This window comes from Mixophyes fleayi, chromosome 6 (genome assembly GCF_038048845.1).
Source record: "Mixophyes fleayi isolate aMixFle1 chromosome 6, aMixFle1.hap1, whole genome shotgun sequence".
NCBI classification, from domain to species: Eukaryota; Metazoa; Chordata; class Amphibia; order Anura; family Limnodynastidae; genus Mixophyes; species Mixophyes fleayi.
The window spans coordinates 15301425-15324071 of NC_134407.1; the positions used below are offsets into that span (position 1 = coordinate 15301425).

At 41.9% G+C, this 22647-nt stretch overlaps 1 protein-coding gene across 8 annotated transcripts in view; it reads right to left on the minus strand.

Moving 5' to 3' along the window:
* Window positions 1–22647, minus strand: part of LDB1 (LIM domain binding 1) — a 199626-nt gene that overhangs the window by 45699 nt on the left and 131280 nt on the right. Inside the window, exon 1 of one of the 8 annotated variants that reach the window (XM_075215898.1) lies at window positions 11899–12111. The exons of the other annotated variants lie outside the window; for them this stretch is intronic. Coding sequence (XP_075071999.1) covers window positions 11899–11923 — 25 coding nt within the window. The 5' untranslated portion in view covers window positions 11924–12111. Of the gene's footprint in view, window positions 1–11898; window positions 12112–22647 lie in introns of those variants that run through there. 8 annotated transcript variants of the gene reach the window in all.

Genomic DNA, 22647 nt, shown 5'->3' on the forward strand with positions numbered 1-22647 from the left:
TTGTTAATGGGACCCAAATTTGCAAATTGGCTCGCTCATGGGCCAATCTACATAGACTGCGGCGGCGACGGAGTAAATTAACTCCTAGCACTCCTGCTCCAGTGTCGGGCAGCTGTGTGACGGTCTGCTAGCTCTCTTATATTGTTTTATATATGCCAGCAATAGGAGATCAGGAACATATTGATGAATGTGACCCTTTAGCTACTTGTAGAAGTCCATGGCTGAAAAAGACAGAAACGATCCAGAAAGTCAATGGATTATACTTAGTGAAAGTTGCAGGATAGTAACAGTAAATAAAAGTCATATAAAGGTGGCAATAATGTAAAAAGTCCCAATGGTCCCTGAGTAATGTACATTGTTACGTTAATAATCTGTCTAAATTATGGCTTGAACATTTAAGGAATAGGCATAGGCGTGTTTGTATGGGAAGCCCAGTTGAGATGAGCACATACATGAATACTGCAGATTAGTATAGTATGAATATTACACAGCAATACCAGGTTAGAAGCCGAATGGTCCTGTGTGAAGACAGACGGATGTGACACACTTTTATCTTTTGTTATTCAGCCTCCCATCCCAACCCCTGCAACAGATTTGCCTTTAGGTCATCAGTAATCCGTGTTCAGAGGCAGAGGAGGGAAACCGATCTGGTTACAAGGAAAGACAGATGGTCATTCCCAAAAATATATAAATAAAAAAGAGTCTGTCCCCTCCCCTGTCTTAGTGCTCATACAAATATCAGGGCAGCTGACGGTGTGAGAGGGGAAATGTCGCTGTCTCTATACATTATCAGCATTTATTTATATAGCGCCAGCATATTCCGTAGCGCCAAAAAATTGGGGACAAGACTGGGTATTAACAGACTGACAACCTATATAATATTATCTTTATTCACTTATACTTGTCCCTATCAGTCACTCCATAAGGAGAAGAGACTTCTGGGTGATGACTTAAAAAAAAAAGTTGTCTATGGACAGCAATGGACAAGGGAACGATATGTAGCATTTCTTCTGACTGAAGCTTTAAAATCTGTATAAAGGTGACTAGTTAAATTAATCCTGCATGTGAGCTGTGAGCTGGTATAAATGGTCTAGGTTCATATTCCATACTAATACTTTATGCTGTCAGCCAGCAGGTCTACCTTACATGCAATGGAAATAATTTAAGCTGCCAACAAACATTTTGAACAGGTTGTTAAACAAAACTGCTGAACAATCAGGTAATTGAGTAATATGACACATGGCACACGGACACCAAACCGCACCGATCCGCTTGTCCACACACCGTCGCTGAACAGATCGATCGATTTCCAGGCTATGTGTTCCTGTATTTGTACACTCTCAGAACTAGGATTTCACATGTATTACTAGTCATCTGCTCAGGTGCGACCTCTCTGGCAGTATCTTCTTGTCCTCTGGTCTTTCAGTTCCACTACACATGCGTACACAGGCTCGCTGGGTCATACTTGGCCAGATCCCCTGAGACTGGCTCGCTGAGGCGGTAAGTTAACCCATATCACTCCGGCCAGGTGTTGCAGAGTCAGCTGAGATTTTAATAGTAAATTCCAGTGATAGGTGATTTTCTATCACCGATTATCAACCTTATCTCTGCATTTTAATAAATAGACCCTTTAAACTCAAGGGGCTGGAGTCATTAAGGAGAGCAAAGCAAAACAAAAAAAGGAATAAGTTAGCTCCTGGACAAACCATATTACATTACAAGGGTTGCAAATTAGTCTATTATTTTGCACATAAGATAAACTCTGGATGTTTTTTCATGTAGCACACAAATACTTATTTTTACACTTAATTTTAAAGTTGATTTAGGACATGCCCTACCCCAACTATAAATCTCTCCCTACATTTTAAATTTACCTCCCCCTGCAATGCAACATGGTTTGGCCCAGGTACAAAGTTACTCCTTTTCTATGCTTTGCTCTCCTTAATAACTCAGACCTAAGGTCTTTATTGTCTCTCTAAGCTATTTTACCATTTATTTATTTGATCTATTGCCGTAGAGAACTATATAGTTTTTCGTTTTTGCCTTACAGAAGTTCCAATGGAGTCCTCTGGACGCCGTCGGAGAAGCCTCACTTCGTCCAGTGCCGGGGTTCTATTGCAATGCGCATGTGCGACCTTAGCCGAGCATGTGTAGTATCCACTAGGGTCCGATCCTCCATTTGTAGGCAGTGGTAGTCTGCCGTGAAGGAGGTTTTAGTTAGTTCAGGAGTGGGGGGGACGGAGGTTTGCTAGGGCGGAATTTAGCGATACAAAATGATCCTTCCTGCTGCCCACTAACCACCAATGATAAATGGACCCCTTAATTTTTACAGTCTCCACACTCTTCCTCTTAGATCCTTTGGCATTTCTTTATAATTGTCAATTCTGCCTTCCTGATTTTACTCTTCTTCTCTAATATAACAATTATGTCGCTTTCATGGCTACCACTTGTACTCCTCAGACCCCCTCACTACGGCCACACCACCTCTTTCCTTTAGTTGTATTCTCGCCCCATGTGACCCACCTTCTTACTCTCACACGTCATGAAAAGAGGGTTTTTCGTCGCTGTACACGTGACACCAGGCCACCAGCACCACACACGCAGATTACACAGCAACCCGTACATACATTGTAAATACACTTTACATTTTATACCATACTTGACTACATTCACGGCCTACCCCCCAGGTGCACAATGACGCGTTTCACATCATTGCACAGCAAGGGGACAGGGCCATAATGACGGGATTTAAAGTAGGTCATCAAGGTTCCTGCCCACTTCCGAAGGAAGTGATGTGGGATCCAGGAGGATAACCTACTCTAATAGGACCCCAGGTAACTCCCCAAAATTTATGAGCCACCGAAAATGTTCCCAGAGAGTAGTGAATCCCAGAGAGTAGTATGTTATAAGTATGTTTTATACCCCCTACACATAAACTTGCAGTAGTACACACTACACTCTACTGAAACTGCCCTGGCCAAAGTGACCAATGACCTCCTATCGGCCAAATCTAAGGGTCACTTCTCCATACTCATCCTCCTTGACCTCTCCGCGACCGTTGACACAGTGGACCACCCCCTCCTTCTGCAAACTCTTCTCTCTCTCGGCCTCTCTGGTTCCGTCCACGCCTGGTTCTGCTCCTACCTTGCTAACCGCTCCTTCTCTGTCTCCATGTCTGGCTCTTCCTCCACCCCCTCCCTTCTCTCGGTAGGTGTCCCCCTGGGCTCTGTCCTCGGCCCCCTACTCTTTTCGCTCTACACTTCCTCCCTCGGTGCTCTTATCTCCTCCTTTGGTCTTCAGTATCACCTTTACGCTGACGACATTCAACTCTACATTTCTTCTCCTGATCTCTTTTCCTCCCTCCTCTCTCGAGTTTCCGACTGCCTCTCAGCCATCTCCTCCTAGATGTCTTCCCGCTTTCTCAAAATTAACATCTCTAAAACCGAATTCATTGTCTTTCCTCCCCCTAGACTCCCTTCTCACCACAACCTCTCTATCGTTGTTAATAACACCACCATCTCCTCTGTCACCCAACTCCGCTACCTGGGTGTCACCTTCGACTCCTCTCTTTCTTTTGACCCCCATGTCCAATCCCTTGCTCAAGCCTGTCGCTTTCAACTGCACAACATCGCCCGCATCCGACCCTTCCTCTCACATGACGCCACCAAAATCATCATCCACGCACTCATCATCTCCCGCCTCGACTACTGCAACCTTCTCCTCACTGGTCTCCCCCTCTCTCATCTCGCCCCCCTCCGCTCTTTACTCAATGCGGCTGCTAGACTCATCTTTCTCTCACGCCGCTCCTCCTCTGCCTCCCCTCTCTGAGCCTCCTTACACTGGCTCCCCATCCCCTACAGAATCCTCTTCAAACTCCTCATAACCACTTACAAGGCTCTCTCCCAGTCTACTGCTCCCTATATCTCTAACCTCCTCACCATTCACACTCCTGTCCGATCCCTGCGCTCTGCTAATGACCGTCGCCTCTCCTCCACTCTAATTACCACTTCCCACGCCAGAATCCAAGACTTCGCCCGAGCTGCCCCCCTGCACTGGAATGACCTCCCTCGTTCCATCCGTCTCGCTCCCAATCTGTGCTCCTTCAAACGTGCACTTAAAACTCACCTGTTCCTCATAGCTTATCAGCCATCCACTTAACCCTCATCTACTCTGCTCGCCATTCCCTCTCTCCCCTGGCCCCTTCTTCTCTCCCCTGGCATCACCAGCTCCCTCTCATACCTGATTTGTCCACCCTCCCTTAGGATGTAAGCTCGTATGAGCAGGGCCCGTCTTCCCTCGTGTCTCCATACCTGTTCTTCTGCTCTGTCCTTACTCCATAGGTCTGTCCCGGAGTTACTGAAGCATTGGTACTTTGTGTTTATCGTTCTGTACTGTTTAACCCTGTATGGTCTACTGTTTGTACTATGTACGGCGCTGCGGAAACCTTGTGGCGCCCAACAAATAAATGATAATAATAATAATAATAATAGTAACAATCACCAGTGCAGTCTCCATTACACTATGGGGTAGTTTTATAAAACTTTCTAAAAAGGAAAATAAGAGGTGTTGCCCATAGCAACCAATAAGAGTCTACCTATCATTTTTTAAAATGTACTAGATAAGTTATAGCTGGAATCTGATTGGTTGGTATGGGCAACACCTCCATTTTTCCTTTTTAGAAGGCTTGATAACTCTACCGCTATGTCATTACAGTGCAGTGCAACTTATATATAATACATACAGCCTTAATAGATGCTGCATGTGTATGTTAACATAGAACTACGAGTCCTGGCTGAAGTGCTCAGTCTGTACCAGATTATATAGATTAAAAATGCAATTATGGTAAACCTTCAAGCGCTCTTAGTGTTCTACCATATATGGAAAATACAAGAAAATATTTATACAACGCTTCTGATATCATGGATATCTTGTAAGTACATACCGAGAGGGGAGAGAAGCAAGAAATTATATTTTATGGTTTAGAAGAAGTTGCCTGGAAGATCTTCTGAATATTTATGTTTTTAAGTATACACTTATTAATATTATAGTAAGTGTATTCCCAATAGGGGTTCCAGCAGGAATTTATCCCAGGAGAATTCATATAACATCATATAGTTATTGTTTATATATTTATCAATATACCTTATTCAGACAATATCACACTATGTTGTTTATTTGATGTTTGTCTTTTCCATATGATTCCATTCATGGAGAATGATTCCATCTAAGAAGAATTTGATTTTCAATGAATATAAGTATTTCTTGTATTTTCCATATATGTTAGAACACTAAGAGCACTTGAAGGTTTACCATATTTGCATTTTTGTTTACTGTATAGGAAGTATATATCCTTGTTTCAAATTAGTAAAGCTGCGCAGATAGACACTCAGTTTTTTGATGTCCAGATTATATAGATCGACAACTGGGACAAAGCTAATTTACAATGTTATGATTATAGAAAGTACTCAAGAAAACAAATTATGGAACAAATACTTCCGTAAAAACATTTATTGATTTCTGGGTGGATAAGAAACTATTTTGCATATAATTATTGTTGTTGGAAATACACTCTGACTTATGTAATCAGTTCTGTTGGCGTTAGGGAAGGATCAGTAGCTGCTGAAAACACACGTCCACGCCTATCTCCCAGCAGCAGATGTTTACGATAGTGCGTCTGAAATGTACATATCGTACAAGAGGCACCTGCAAGGTTCTCTGCTTCTTGTAGACTGAAGGAGCCCTGCACAATCTTTCTGGAAAATTACATTTTAACAAAATCATTATATTGGAGGTATCCAGGAACATTTATAACATGAGCAAATGGGCTCATGTTATCAGACTAACATTGTGGACGTCTCTAAAGAAATCACTATTTGAACAACTTCCTTGTCGCCAGGACTTAGGAGCGGCACTACCATATAAGTGATGTAAACTGTAGGGCACTCAGTGCTGGACTCCCCTGATATCCCTCGGCAGTGCTCCAGACTCCCATCTGAGGTCCACCAATAAATAAAAGGCAGCCTGGAAGCAAATCAGAATGGGGCACTTGCATTTGGATACGCAGACTCCAGACTCCCACAGAGCTTGGGCCTGCGGAGCTTCTAGTCTCGCTAGTGTCACAAAAGCAGAGCCTCATCTCATAGAGTCCAAAGTGGTCCACATCCACTCATCAGACCTACACTGCCCGGGCTGGAAAGCGCCTCTCACAGGTAGAGAGTGTGGGAATAATTTTGTAGGACAGCTACTAGTCTAATACATTATATTAGGCCGTCCTAGGGGTCTGCCACGTCCGGCTAGGTTGCCCCCATCCATAGTGAGCAGAGACTTCCCTTTCAACTCCCCAGTAGTAGGGACATGTTCTGACTGTCGGGATGTTCATCAGCTGGTCCTTATAGATCTCACTGTACTGGTCAAATTATCAATAAATAATCCTATTGGCCTTACTTGCAACCCCATTTATACGGCTCATTCACGATACTCTCATTTAAAAAAAAGATGGTTCTACAAAACGTGTTTGTCAAGTATGTAGCGTCTTATGGTAAAGTTCCTTTACAGGCTATGTCCAGACAGATGTTTTGTTTGGACCATATTTGAAGCTTGAGACGTGCTCCTAAAAAGTGTCTCCATTCACTTGAACAGGAATAATAAAAAAAAGACAATGAAACCATTGTGAGTGTTATAAATTGTCAGGTACAGGTGTGGAAAAGGAGGTCTACCTAATCGCGTTATGGTCATGGTGCGAGGGTAAAAAAAATAAATATGACGTTTTTATTAGGAGAAAATAAGACAATGATTTGGACACCCAAATAGTGGTAGGATATGAAGATTTTAAGACATGCCAAATCTCCCAGACTTTCAAGTAATCTCCAGTATTGAACATGTCTTTCAGATTTCTGGTTTGTGTGCATACCCCCCACCAGTCTATATTTTAGCGGGATTGTCCCAATTTGCGGATCCTGAAAGGGGCGTGGCTTCATGTGTGTGTGGTATGTTGGAGCGGGACTCTAGAGAACGGGTTGTGGGTAGTGAATTGAAGGGCAGCATCTGGTTGCCATGGATACAGTCAGGGGTGCCAGCAGCACCGATATAATTATTTATGTTGCAGGCTTCAGCAGTTATTTATTCAGATAAAGATATTGTTTATGTGTATCCTGTGTTAATGCAATTTGTGCAATGTATAGTAACATTCCTTGCTTATGTTGTTTTTTGGGGGTCTACCCCACAATTCTTTTTACTTAGGCCCCCAAAATCCCAAAGCTGCTCCTGCAGGGACTTGTAGTTCTATAAGTTCAACAGATCTGGTGAGCCACAGATTGACTAAACAGCACATAATGTACTAATGGCTACAGAATACATAATGTTTGTGTTGATGTTGTGCTGCAAACACATTTGTTGCAAAGTTACACGATACCCCTCATGCGCTGATAAGAGGGTGGGAGCACACGCAGCCAGGGCCCACCAATGCACATCAAAATGTACATCAAGTTTTTTTAATAATAATTTATGTGTACCTCACAACAACCCTGAATGGAAAAAAAATGTGACAAATCACGCCACGCCCCTGACCCACCCAAACCACGCCCATATCTGTATATCCCGTAGGCCACACCCTTTTTATCCAAAAGGGGTGTGGTCTGCCACTGGAGTGGGATAACTTGGGGAAAATTACACAGTTACCAACATTTTTAAATAATTTCCAGGAACACTTTGCTGTTGGCACAATGCCTGAAAGCACAGTGTCCGCTATACTGTACAGGTGCCCTACAAAGCCCATCAGGACGTGTTAAGGAACTTGGTTATAATATAATTGTTTAATTTTAAATACATGAAACCAAGAGAATACAGAATTGTATTGTGCAGTTGGTCAATATTGAATAACAAGGCCCTTAATCTGACAGCCTTCCTCAGCCCTGCCAAGCTTAGAAATACTCTCACACGAGTCGCCTGCCATTATTATTATTTTATTATTACCATTTATTTATATAGCACCACTAATTCCGCAGCGCTGTACAGAGAACTCATTCACATCAGTCCCTGCCCCATTGGAGCTTACAGTCTAAATTCCCTAACACACACACAGACACACAGACACACAGACACAGACTAGGGTAAATTTTTTAGCAGCCAATTAACCTACCAGTAAGTTTTTGGAGTGTGGGAGGAAACGGGAGCACCTGGAGGAAACCCACGCAAACACAGGGAGAACATACAAACTCCTCACAGATGAGGCCATGGTCGGGAATTGAACTCATGACCCCAGTACTGTGAGGCAGAATAGTTAAACCACTTAGCCACCGTGCTACAATCACTGTAGAGTGGTGACTAACAGTATGAGATGAGTAGGCACAGGAGAGGGAAAGGAAGTATTCTGTCCTGTCCTGACCCTGCTCCACTGTCAATCAGCTCACTCCTAATGAGGAACCGATAACTGGAGAGTCAGGGTGTGAGGGGGGGTTGGTTCAAGTTCTGCTTCAGGCAGCAGAAAGCCACTGTACAAGCAGATTACCAGAGGAGAAGATTCATGGTGTAGATCAGATGTGCACAAGTTTTGGGTCAGGAGGAGCCAGAAACTTATTTTGGGTCCTCTTATTGCCAAATATGCAATACATTCTAATGGGACACAGAACAATGGCACAATGATGCTTTTGGTCCTAAAATAACTGAGCACCACTAATGTAAACCATGGTTTCTTGAATCCCATGTTCAGATATCACCAGCCGGACATGTTTTGAGGATTTCCCTCAGTGAGAACATATAGGCGTATACTGACCCAACCATACAGATTAATTTATGTGACATGACCTGTTTTGGAAAAGCTGAGTTTAGAAACCGTGGTGAACAATAAGACTACTTTTCTCTGTGACAAGACCGACCTTTAATCTGCTTATCGTCCTATTGGATCTAAACGTTGATGTTTATTTTAGTGTAGTGGAATTTTACTTTTATATTAATATTCTGCATATGAGGAACATAAAATAATGGGGAAATTGGTCCATTTCAATGACTAACAGAGGCAGTAGGTGAGCTTACAGCGGAATTATCATGACTTCCTTGCTGAAGCCCCAGGCCTTGGTGTGTGCCCCTGTCTCTTCCTTTTACTACTTTTTGTAGCCCAAACCTACGGCTGCATGTCAGTACATATTGAGGTCTAACGTGCTGGAGTCATAAATAGACCCCTAAGTCAAATATTTATCACTGAAAAAGCAACTGTGATAAACGCTGTTCTACAATATTAACTGAGGTCTTCTGCTAGCACCTTTCTCCCATATTACAGAAATGTGGTCCTCTCTCTCTGGAGCACACCAGGTAGAATTCACCTAAGGAGGAAGACTCCTGGGATTCATCCACAAAATCGTGCATATTCAATTGGCTGCGTTACTGTAAAAAGTAATGCGGCTCGCGCATTATACCGACATTACGGTAATAGTGCGTATAATTGCCTTTAATACGGTAATTTCACCACTGGGTTTTTGCTGGCAGCTCAGGGAGACAGGAAAACAGGGTTAAAATTATCGAATTAACGGTAATAGGTTTTCCACGGCGGTATTGTGGGGGGACTTGAATTCCATGAGTATCTTGAATGGCGCATTGGACTTTTGTTGACTGTGTGCATTGTCTTATCTCAGGCCAGTGCATATAGGTCCGAGTCTCTCCTGTGTTTGTTTTATGCCAAGCTGAATGGGACCACTAATAAACCTATTGAAAAGCTGCCTACTGAGGACTCCGACATTTATTCACTTAAAAGAGAAAACCCACGTTGTTTCTATTCCCCTTGCTGTCCTGTATGCTCTGTTGTATTTGTGGCACTGTACTGGAAACATTGAGGCTTCCAATTTTGTTGTTCTGTTTCTTTATTTTTATTTGCATATTAAAGTGTTTTATGTAATTTGTATTCAAAAGTCAAGGCAAATACATAAAGATTGTAACGTTTTTGAGCACACTTTCAGCTCCCCAAATTTGTCCACAAATGACCGTTAATCTTGATAATTATCTTATTGGGTGGATTAGATGTTGATTGGGACTGGCAGAAAATACAGTCAGACAATGGCGGTGATTTAATCACCTGAACACAATAAATGAACCCCATAAGATCTAGGGGTAAATGTATCAAGCTGATATTTTTCCGGCGGGTTTGAAAAGCCAATCAGATTCTAGCTATCATTTATTTAGTACATTCTACAAAATGACAGCTATAATCTGATTGGTTGCTATAGGCAACATCTCCACTTTTCAAACCCGCCGGAAAACTCTCAGCTTGATACATTTACCCCCTAGTCTTTTGGCCTGAGCGCCAAACGACTGAACTGGTCCAATTTTAACGCTCCATGTATGGCTAAATTGAACATGAATTCGGTCATTAAGTGCTTGGGCCCAGTGACAGGATCTATAAGTGTATGGGCAACTTTAAAGTCAATCTTCCTCAAGCATTCTCTCCTACTCGTGTTAGAGTCGATACTGCTTTACGATCCAATAGCTTATAATTAGATATTGCACAATTTCCTTCCTCTTTTTATGTACTGATGTAATGTGATTCAGCAAAATGAGAATTCAGCTGTTTATTGATTTGTGGTACATTCTACAAAATGACAGCTAGAATCTGATTGGTTGCTATATGCAACATCTCCACTTTTCAAACCCGCCGGAAAACTCTCAGCTTGATACATTTACCCCCTAGTCTTTTGGCCTGAGCGCCAAACGACTGAACTGGTCCAATTTTAACGCTCCATGTATGGCTAAATTGAACATGAATTCGGTCACTAAGTGCTCGGGCCCAGTGACAGGATCTATAAGTGTATGGGTAACTTTAAAGTCAACATTAAAGTCAATCTTCCTCAAGCATTCTCTCCTACTCATGTTAGAATCGATACTGCTTTACGATCCAATAGCTTATAATTAGATATTGCACAATTTCCTTCCTCTTTTTATGTACTGATGTAATGTGATTCAGCAAAATAAGAATTCAGCTGTTTATTGATTTGTGGTACATTCTACAAAATGACAGCTAGAATCTGATTGGTTGCTATAGGCAACATCTCCACTTTTCAAACCCGCCGGAAAACTCTCAGCTTGATACATTTACCCCCTAGTCTTTTGGCCTGAGCGCCAAACGACTGAACTGGTCCAAATTTAACGCTCCATGTATGGCTAAATTGAACATGAATTCGGTCATTAAGTTCTTGGGCCCAGTGACAGGATCTATAAGTGTATGGGCAACTTTAAAGTCAATCTTCCTCAAGCATTCTCTCCTACTCGTGTTAGAGCCGATACTGCTTTACGATCCAATAGCTTATAATTAGATATTGCACAATTTCCTTCCTCTTTTTATGTACTGATGTAATGTGATTCAGCAAAATGAGAATTCAGCTGTTTATTGATTTGTGGTTTATTTACCGAGTGGAAGTCAATTACAGTGTACCCCGTAAATACTGAGCACATGCCACGGACCCAAGTCCATAACGAATACATCCAACATACTAGACACACAACTTTCACAGCCATGTAACATCCATTTATAATACACTCCATGACTATCAATCGCTTTGTAAACAAGTAACCATGTGACTTGTCATTAGAACAACAATGGCGGATTCATTCTAGAACCTCTTCATAGTAATGGGATCACACAAGGTTCTAGACATTAACCCTTTCTTCCTGGTTTTCTTGAAAGGTTCATATATTGGTTTCTCCATTTATGAACCCTTTCCTGGATAGCATTAGGAATGAGTTTTACATGTCAGGTTGCCCACACTGGACAATGTGCACCGCAATACTAACAACAACCCATAAAATAATTTAGCGTAATCTCAAACTGCAATTAACCATTTCATAGCCACTGCGGTCTTGCAGCCCTTGCTGAACCTCTAGGACACTTGAACAGGGTAATGACACTTTTCTTACCTGCTAAGTCAAAGTCCTCAGCCATTGGTTAAAGGTTCCTGCACTTTGCTTCTCATCCACCACAACACAGGTCTCCAGGAAGAAGGGAATCCTATTCCCAGACACACGTATTCCCCCCTCGTGTCACTTCTCTGCTTTTGTCATGCACAAGTGACCATCATAATAGAAAGATAGAAGATGAGTAAATGCCAAGCCCGCCTTCTGTAGTGTATGAGAACACCGCCCTCTACCACAGGAAACCATCTCCCCAACCTGAGGGAGAGCTGATAGCGGCCCAGCTTCACTCAGCACAGCCAGCAGAGGAGGAGGAGGAGGAGGTGGGGGAGGGAAGTGACTCTCCTGGGACAGAGTCAGCAATCCGCATTAGCTACATTGATGATAAGAGCTACTGAAGTCCCCCCCCCAGCCTATGTACAAAGCTTAGGTCCATTCATGATATTTCCTATACTAATAGATTAGGGGGGGGTCATGCACTAAGGATAATACACAGGGGGCTATAACAAGAGCCAGACAAATGTGCACAATACTCTGTGCATTCATCTCTGTTCATAAAGACATTGCAGGTCAATTCAGTGGAGCTTAGTTCTCAGCAAGGACCTCTCATTTATCTGCCATAGCCGGCACCTTGCTCCAGCCCCCTAAGCTTCCACAATTGCATCTGTATATCTTATTCCACAATTTAAGGGAGTATATGTGTTTATTTTATCTTTTCCAGGAATGTTCAGTAAAACACATCGCGGTTTGAAAAAACAAAACAAAACACATTTTCTTTGTTTACAGGTAAAAACATGAACGGTGCTGTCACCTTGTTTGCTCAGCCAACGTAAATAGAAATATACTTTGGCAGTAACTTTGAACATGAATGTATCCTTGTTTTATACGGCGATAAGAGTTGTACATATTGGATAGTGTGGTTCTTGCAAGAAATATTTCATTATAATGAGCCTTTAAAAAAAAATAAACAACCATGCTCACAAGAGGGACGTGGTCACCTCATGTGGGGGCAAGCAACATCTCCTGGGGGGCGCAGTCGCTTCACCATAACCCCGCCCATTATTATAAAAAAATTGCACCATTGAATGGCGGGGGCAGGGCTTAATGGTGCGATCGCGTCAATAAGCCCCACCTCCACAAGTGTCCGGGAGCTTGCCTACTCTTACGGGAGCCTCCCGGAAATTCCAGCAGAGTAAGCAGCTATGCACTATCTCCCAACATTCCCGGCAGCTGGAGCAATGGACCCGATTGTCAGGGAAGGGGGAGAGTCCTCTCAAATCAGGACCGCCCAGCCTAAATCACACAGTCGTGATGTAAGCTGTTGAATCATGCTGTATTGAATTGTACTGTGGTGGCTCAGTGGTCAGCCTTACTGACTCTCTGTGCTTGGGGCCTTGGATCGGAACCTGACCAGAGCATTGTCTGCGCGGAGTTTGTATTCTCCACATGTGCCACAAGTGGGCAGGGCCTGTTTAACAAGTACATATAACTGGTAGCAGCATTAGGCAAACTTATAAGGTGCTACTTGCATTTGACAACATAAGTTAGTGGACAAAAACACCTAGTTGATTGTGGTGGAAAATGGTATCTCATAAATGTTCAACTGGGTTTAGATCGCCATCATCATCATTTATTTAGCGCCACTAATTCCGCAGTGCTGTACAGAGAACTCACATCTGTCCCTATCCCATTGGGGCTTACAGTCTAAATTCCCTAACACACATACAGACGGTCAGTCAATTAACCTACCAGTATGTTTTTGGAGTGTGGGAGGAAAGCAGAGCACCCAGAGGAAACCCATGCAAACACGGGGAGAACATACAAACTTCGCACAGATAAGGTCATGGTCTGGAATTGAACTCATGACCCCAGCGCTGTAAGGCAGAAGTACTAACCACTTAGCCACCATGCTGCCCAACATGACATATTGAGCAAATCAGTGACATGCTCATCAAATAATTGGGTGACTACACATGCACTGTGGATGGGGGCATTGCTATCTTCAAAGACTCATTGCCCAAAATGATGATGGGCTGAAAATGATCACTAAGTATTAGCGATCAGCATTGACCTTGTAATGGAATGACTGAACCCAAACCATGCCAGGAATATACACCCCGCAACATTACAGAACCACGAAAACCTTTCAATGTTGAAGAAAAACTCTCAGGATTGTAGAGTTCATTAGGTTGGTGTCCTATGTGCACTAATCTGTTCATAGTGAAGGATGATTCATATGACCATATAAACTTCATCCACTGCTCGGTGGTCCATTGTCTGCGTTCCTTGCACCAGTGACCTTGTAATTGTGCATTGCCATTATCCTGCCCTGTAGAGACTCATTGTACCTTCTCTGATGAAATTAGCTGCTTGTGCTACAGGTTGAAATTAGTAACTATAGACACTTAACTGCACTTCACGTTTAAACAACTGTCACCAATGGTTGCTAAAGTCCTATCGAATTTTTCAAGCCTCAGTTAGCCCTTGTCTAATACAACACTGATGCACACTCTTTTCTTTTATTATCTAGGTTCCATTGTTCTGAAACCAGAAAAGATGTGGTCCCTAATAGAGTATATGGCATATCTGGTGCTGATGTGTGTCATAAGGTCCAATTTAACAAAATGGTCTGACAGAATAGCTCGATCAGTGTGGGTTAATGGCCACAAACCTATTGTATTCCTGGCACATATTTTAAAGAAGGGAGTGTGGTGTCTTGGTGGTTGGTGGAATGTGATTGGTTAACCATGGCTCTATCCATCTACCTGCCACCAAGACATCAAACATAATTGCACTGAGATCTCGAAAACTAACTGAATGGCATTCTCTTTAAACAAGCTTAAAACTAATAATTAACTAATGTCAATTTGACTAAAGCACGGAAACAGAATTTATTAAGCCAACGTTAAAGAGCTTGGATTACTAATGCCATCAGCTCAGAGCCGGATTTAGACCTGATGGGGCCCTAGGCAAGATACTGGTTTGGTGCCCCCTCCCTGAAAACATCTATAGCACTATAGTTTTTTTTAGCATAACATATACCCCTATTCAGGGGCTGGCTGGCAGACTTTAGCCTGGGGGGCAAGCATATAGCACTGGCCCATAAGTAGCGGCCCATTTTTAAAGGGTGGTCTCACCTCCGGCCTTGGGAGGGCCCTCTGGGAACTGCTGGGCCCTAGGCAATTGCCTAGGTTGCCTAGTGGTAAATCCGGCCCTGAATCAGCTGGGAAAGACTGAAGGCCTGGGTAGTTCTGGTCAAAGCCAAATGATTGAACATCAGACAATCATTATTATAGTTATCTATTTAAGATGCTATAAATTCTGTAACAAAGGAAGGTCAGCATACCATCACCTAAATGCCAGTTAAGCATTATAACAAAATATGTGGTACAAATACAGGTGTGAGTCATATGGGAGCAATTACACGTAGACCACATACTAGTACTAATTCCCTATGTACAAGATGAACAAACAGTATAACACTCACACAAATATCAACGTAAAATCTATCCAGCACATACAAGGTAAACAAATAGGGTGCAGAAACGAGGCATAGGGTAAAGAGGACCCTGCTCGTGAGAAATTACAGACTGGAGCTTACAATAATGTGACACCCCATTTGGCCACGAATGCTTACTACTTCAATCTCTCCTGGTTGATGGCTTTAAATTATCCTATCAGCATAATTTTAAATCTGATAAAATTATGTTGTTACATATTATTTAATGAAAACAACTGTTTGGGTTCCAGTTGGCACCACCTTCTGAGTGTTTAATAGGAAGCGGCAGACAGTGAAAGAGCCATTCAAAAAATGTGGATGTGCAATAAATTTTATTAAGCAGAAATGCGCCTATTTATCCACCTCCTGTCCTCACAGAAGTGCCCATATTGTGGTCTGGGAAACTGACCCTGTAAAATGACTCTGAGTCTGTGGTATTGTGGGTACATCTAGTTGTATTAATGACCACCCCTTTATTAAATATAACCGAGAACATAATTTGTGTCTTAAATCAATCATAAGAGTGAGGGAGCATAAGGACTGGTTTTATTACTTGAGTCCCTTTTGTGTCTGTGAATATGTTTATTACACAAGTATTTGTATGAATATAAATGCACTTAGCTGCATCAAACAGGACTGGGTAGCACAAAAGCAGTCCCTCTTACAGTATAGTAATGACCACCAATGGTTGAGCCCTCCCGTGAGCCCATAAAAAAAACAATCCCTCCGCAGGGAGAAAGAGGCGGAACCAAGGATACTATCAGACAGAGTTGGCACCGGTTGTACCGAGGTGCGGAGTCTAACGAACTCCCCGGTCTTCACCAAGAATCGCCACAAGGCAGTATGGACTTTAGTTCCAAAGGTTCGTAGGTCGTGGCCCTCAGTATGGCCCACTGACGTGATAAGGGAATTAGCAGCAGGAGCCGCAAATGTAGTCAGCAACCCGGGTCTGGTACAGAAATAGGCAAAGCGGTACAGCGGGAGTCCACTGTCATAGTCAGCATTCCGGGTCTGGTACATGAACAGGTAAAGTGGTACAGAGGGTGTCCAATGTCGTAGTCAGCAATATGGATCAGTTACATCAGTGGTCAGGGAACAGGGGTAAATTACCCCAAATGGGGTAAAAATGAAATTCCTGGGGGTAATGCGACCGATTCACATGCTGTCAGTTGGATTGTAGACCCCTTTAAATGTGAAATTGCTGTTTTACCAGAAGAGCCTCAAGGGTTGGCAGAGGCACTTCTTGAGCTTTGATGCAATAATGAAGCACGTATTGCATTTGAAAACAAAGCAGATCTGTCATATTTTTGGTTGTCAACAGCTGCAAAGGCATCAAAATTGCACATGAGGAAGCAGTCAAAAAGTTGCTGCCTTTTGCAACAACCTACCTTTGTAAACAAGGATTTTCCACTCTAACGAACATAAAAACAAAGCAGAGAAATAGATTGGACGCTGAAGACTGTATCCAAATTGCTCTGACATCAAAATGCCCCAATATTGATGCTCTCGTATCAAAAATGAAGCAACATCATTTGACCAAAACCTGAAGTTTTGAAGTTGAAGCTTTCAAAGAAATTTTGAATAGATTCAATAAAATTTTGAATTCCAATAATTAATAATATATGATTTCCTTCCTTTCAAATCAAGGGAGTAAAGTCAGGGTATCTAAATATATTTTGGGGTAAAAGGTAAAAAAGTTCCCTGACCCCTGAGTTACATGAACAGGCAAAGCGGTACAGTGGGAGTCCAATGTCGTAGTCAGCAATCAGGGTCTGGTACACGAACAGGCAAAGTGGTACAGAGGGAGTCCAATGTTGTAGCCAGCAATCTGGGTCTGCTACATGAACAGGCAAAGCGGTACAGAGAGAACACCAAAAACAATAGTCAGCCAGGATCAGGCACAAGCAAGGAAACAGCCAGATAACACGGGAATAGAATAGGAGTCAAACAATGGAGAAGAAATCCTGTTGCTCTGACACTGATTCAGTGTTCAGAGCCAGTTTAAGTACAAGCAGATTCAAATTCATTACCCAACGGTGACATGACCGTGACATCACCCGGAAGCCACTCTACCAGAGAACAGCCAGTAAGAGTGAAGAAGGAGGCGACGAGATGGAGCCCGGAGCGGGGGCAGGTAAGTGAATCCATTCAGGCCTGCAGCCAACCGGTAACCCAGGAACACCCACATAAATGTGCCCTCCTCATCGCTTATAGCTAATTTAAATACTACAGAAAGAAATCTTGAGTGTACCCTAGCCACATTTAGCCAGAAACACCCAGCTCATCCAATCAGAAGATGCAAGGTTTTGCATCATATACAGACACATCTTCTGATTGGATGAACTTGACATGCAGATCAAGGTGCTTCTCATAAAAACTGGAACATTCAGGCAAAGATTGAATGTATCAATGTGGGAGACAAAATCAATCACATGATCTCAAGCACTGGGGCACCCCAATGTACATATGGGAAATTTGAATGATTTAGTGACACAAATGCATTCTCAGATCTAAGGATATTGTTCTGAATATATTGTTTGAAAATTGTAAGAAATCATTCAAAATGGCAAATTCCATTTATGATCAGATTCTCTCTGTATAAGACATTATATAAAGTCATATAATGTAAAGTCCCTTTAAAGACACATTGCTTAGATTTTGGATTTTATCTTGTGTTTTAACTGATCTCTGTTGTATAAATAAAACTTTAGGGCTCATACTCACTGGCGTTATATTAGTGCAGTTTACATATATTTGTAACATGTAGGCATATAAATGGGTAAGACACTAGAAATCATTGTTCCTAGTGTTACCAAAAACATCAGCATTGCTGCTTGTGTTGTGCTTTGTTACGTTGCATTGTGGTACCATGTTTTAGAACGCCACTTGTTCGTTTTTTTGCATCTCTGTGTTTAAGCATCATCATCAATTTATATAGTGCCAACATACACAGACACCGAAAGAGACTATGGTCAATTTTAATAGCAGCCAATACCAGTATGTTTTTGGCGTGTGGGAGGAAACCCACGCAAACACGGGGAGAACATACAAACTCCACACAGATAAGGCCATGGTCGGGAATTGAACTCATGACCCCAGTGCTGTGAGGCAGAAGTGCTAACCACTAAGCCACCGTGCTGCCCACTATGCATTGGAAAGCATATAAATGGCAATAAAAATTCTAGTAAAAACAGGAATCAAACATGTATGTGTTTGATATGTGTTTTTACTAGCTCTAATAAAAACGCATCTAAAACATTAGTGTGTGTTTTATTATAAGGTTGTCTATGCAACGGGGTTTTTGCAGTGACATAAAAGCACCGATGCACCTACTTCACAACATCTAATATTTACTATGCAAAAGATAAAAGATGCCTCATTTGTGCATCTTGAACAGTAAGTGGCACATTACCACAAGGATGTCACTGACGAGCTAATTGTTGCATTCTTGCAGTGGCCTCTGTCTTCATGAGCTCATCTATACGTAAGTCACATAAGTCACAATACGTAAGTTATCCATAAGTCACAATAGCTCAAAAACAGGCGCGTGATGGAGAAAAGGAAAGGAGCAGAAACTGCATTATTGATGCGCCTCTGTATTTAATGTATCATAAGCTAGTTACAAATACGCAGATTCTGTCAGTTTGACCTGATTGGCTGATCACTGCGCAGTGTATAAACCTATCCTAAACTACTTCATACATCAGCAAGAAACCCAGGACAGACAGTAAGTCACATTGGAGTGTGCGAGGTGCTCAGACAATCCAGCAATGGCAGAGGAGGAGATGAGACCAATTCTGTTGATATCCAGTCATATAAATCATCAGATCTATGCAGTTATATGTGTGGAAATTGTACAGATTGCTGTTCACTATCATTTCCAACCTGTGTGACCAGGTTTACTGACTGCTGATTGAAAGGTCTTTAATTACACCCAAGTGAGAAACATAAGAATCCTTGATTAATAGATCACTTTTTCTGTTTTGTGATTAAATTACTCGTCGAGTGTTGTATAACTGAGACACGTCGGTTCAATTAGCAGAACAAATGGCGGCTGAAAAGACAAATTATTTTTTTGAAGTTTGAGGTTTAAAGGTTGTTAATTGAGGCTAAATGATTCTGATGGAATATAATTTAATTTTAAAGAAAACTATTCATCCCCTTTGGAGAATTACCCATATGACGCCTACATGGCATCAGAGCTTCCAGCTTAATAATCTTTATATTCTATAGAATACAAGAACTCTTTAGAAAATAACTTCCCATCTCAAAGCCAAGGTAGAGGAAAAGTCCTGCACATATTAAGTGTGTGTAGGAAGAGGTAAATTAATGTGTTGTACTATTGGTAATTGGTTGTATTCTGCACCACTAAATGTGCCGATTTTTGGATTCCTACATTGTAGTCAACTACTCCTGAATTTGACATTATTTTACCTAAGGCGGTCCAATTGTTCCATTTATAATAGGCATGATTACATTGAAATTATACACTTGACTCATTTACATATAACTAAATCTGTCCAGCAGCCTCTTTGTCCCATTCATTTTCTTGTGAAAGTGAAGTTGATTTATCCCACATAATTCTGGAATGGGGAAGGACGTGCATAGAAGCCTGAAACTGCATAAGTTTGAGTGATTGGCTTCAATGTTCTTGATAACAGAAATGGGCAGGTAGTCAGGCAAATATAGACACATGTCCAGGGCCGTAAGTAGGGCTGTGCGATAGGGGCGATTACCCAGCGGGGCGCAGTTTATGAATATTTTAGGTTCATTTTGTTAAAATTGAAAACTGGGGGAACGGCATCTATCTTTCTCACCCCAGGCGCTAAAATGTTGAGTTACGGTTCTGCACATGTCCAGGGATGCCAGTGCATTGGATAACTATTGTTTTGTTATTTGAGCTTTTCGACCCATACAAGAATAAATTGAAATTGTGCTATTCAATCCATTACTCAAACTAACATACATTGCCTGCTGTTTGTAACGCCATCGTACTTTAGCTGCACTGGAAAGTTAGGATGAGATTGGTTTCACAGTTAAATATTAGGAATGCGTTAATATATATGACCATACCTAATATGGAAGAGGATGTTTCCATATTGATTCCTTTGGTCCTATTCTGATAATCCACATTTTTATTTATTTTTGAGTTGAATCAGTTTTTGAACATTATTTGAATTGCACATATTATATTATAGGGGAGAATCGACTGCTTGCAATGAACCGCGTAGGATGTCCAGCCGGCTATTGCGGTAGGAATCTCTGCTCATTTTTCTGCGCACCTCTATGGGGTGTGAGAAAGAACAAGCGGAGATTCCTGTCCTAACATTGGCGCAATGTGTTTTCGGAGACACCTCGCGCTGATTTCAATCCCCCCCATATATTTGGCGCTTTTGTTTTTATGTGATTTAAGCTTATATAACAGTTTGGATTTCATTTTTTTTTGCTAAATCTATATTAAAAAGGTGGTTGGTCTAAACTATGTATTCAGCGCTTTCTTACTAAAAATGTAATTAAATTTTGCAACAAATGTTTTAGCCACTAATTATCAGCTGATGGTGTTGCGGTTGTCTTTTTCTGCAGTAAAGACCATAGTTGGATCATCCACTAGGCAACCTAAGCTTCCGCCTAGGGCCAAGTGTGCGTTCCAGATTACCCTAACTAGTCTTTATGTTTTGTTTTCTTTTGACAAATTGATAAGAGAAGGGGGGCGCTAACCCCTATCTTCCCTAGTGCCCCATGGGGTCTTAATCCAGCTCTGTAAGGATGACACATTTATCATCTTTATACTTATGGAACATATGACCTAATATGTCTAGTAACACTGATCTACATCATAATTTACTTTCAGCCAGTGATGAGAATAATTACATGATCAGTCTCTGCGCACCTCTGCAATAGAAGCGCAGTAGTCGACGGACAGGAGGGGACGTAACAGATAATTCAGCGTTTAGTGCCTGGAAGGATTATGGTTAACATGTACTTATTTATAAAGTACTCATATAGTATCATCATCAGCAGCAGCTATTTATATAGCGCCACTAATTCCGCAGCGCTGTACAGAGAACTCACTCACATCAGTCCCTGCCCCATTGGAGCTTACAGTCTAAATTCAATATAGGATAAAAATAAAAACAAGTAAGCTACATCACATTTGTGTTAGTGTACAGGGTCTAACTGGGACTAATGAACAGCCCCAGTATACAGAGATTACCAGCCCACGTTTCTGTATACACCCAAAGCCAAGAAAGTTTTTCTAATAACAATATCACCAATGGCTTCCTCATTCACTGGCTGTTATTACTGTGCAGAAAACTGCTGCAACGTTGCCATCTGTTGTACTAGCGTTAGAAACACATGGAAAATGGACGGCTTTGATGTTAGTTGGTATAAGATGGTGCAGCTATTTTACAAAAAAAAGAAAAAAGTTACAGTCCAAGTCTGAGTGTCTGACACCACAATCATCATCACCATTTATTTATATAATTTGCAGCGCTGTACAGAGAACCCACTCACATCAGTCCTTGCCCCATTGGGGCTTACAGTCTAAATTCCCTAAAACACATACAGACAGAGACTAGGGTCAATCTGATAGCAGCCAATTAACCTACCAGTATATTTTTGGATTGTGGGAGGAAACTGGAGCACCCGGAGGAAACCCACACAAACACGGGAGAACATACAGACTCCACCACGCTGCCCGATCCTCCTGCATCAGCATAACAGAAGCCCACCCTTCCCCCTTCACCATATAATGTCAAACGTGGGGCCACTGACATGTAGAAGAATTATAACAAAACGTATAACAAGACCTGGTCCAACACACCTTAAAAATAATAATATAAAAATACTAATATCACCCTTCATCTAGGAATCTTACTACCCGCACTTACATACTATTACCCTACGTCCTAAATGAGAACCTGCTCCCTAGCTTTATGCCAATTCCAATTGTCTATGCATAGTCTAACTATAAACCTAGCTCAAGCTCAACACTATCGTGAGTCCTAATAAAGCCTCAATATGACCAACTTAAATCTAATTATGTAAATATTACTTCTGGTATACACTTAAAAGTTACCCCTCATGTTTTAGAAAGTGGTATTAAGACCTACTAATGTAATATTTACCTCAGGTTCTGGGCTGGTACAGGTGCAGACCTCCTTCGTCAGATGCCTAACCCCCGCCTCTTGCTCCCCCTCCTCACGCCCTCCTCACGCCCCTGCGTCTTGTGTGGAGCGGAGTTTCGACGGCAT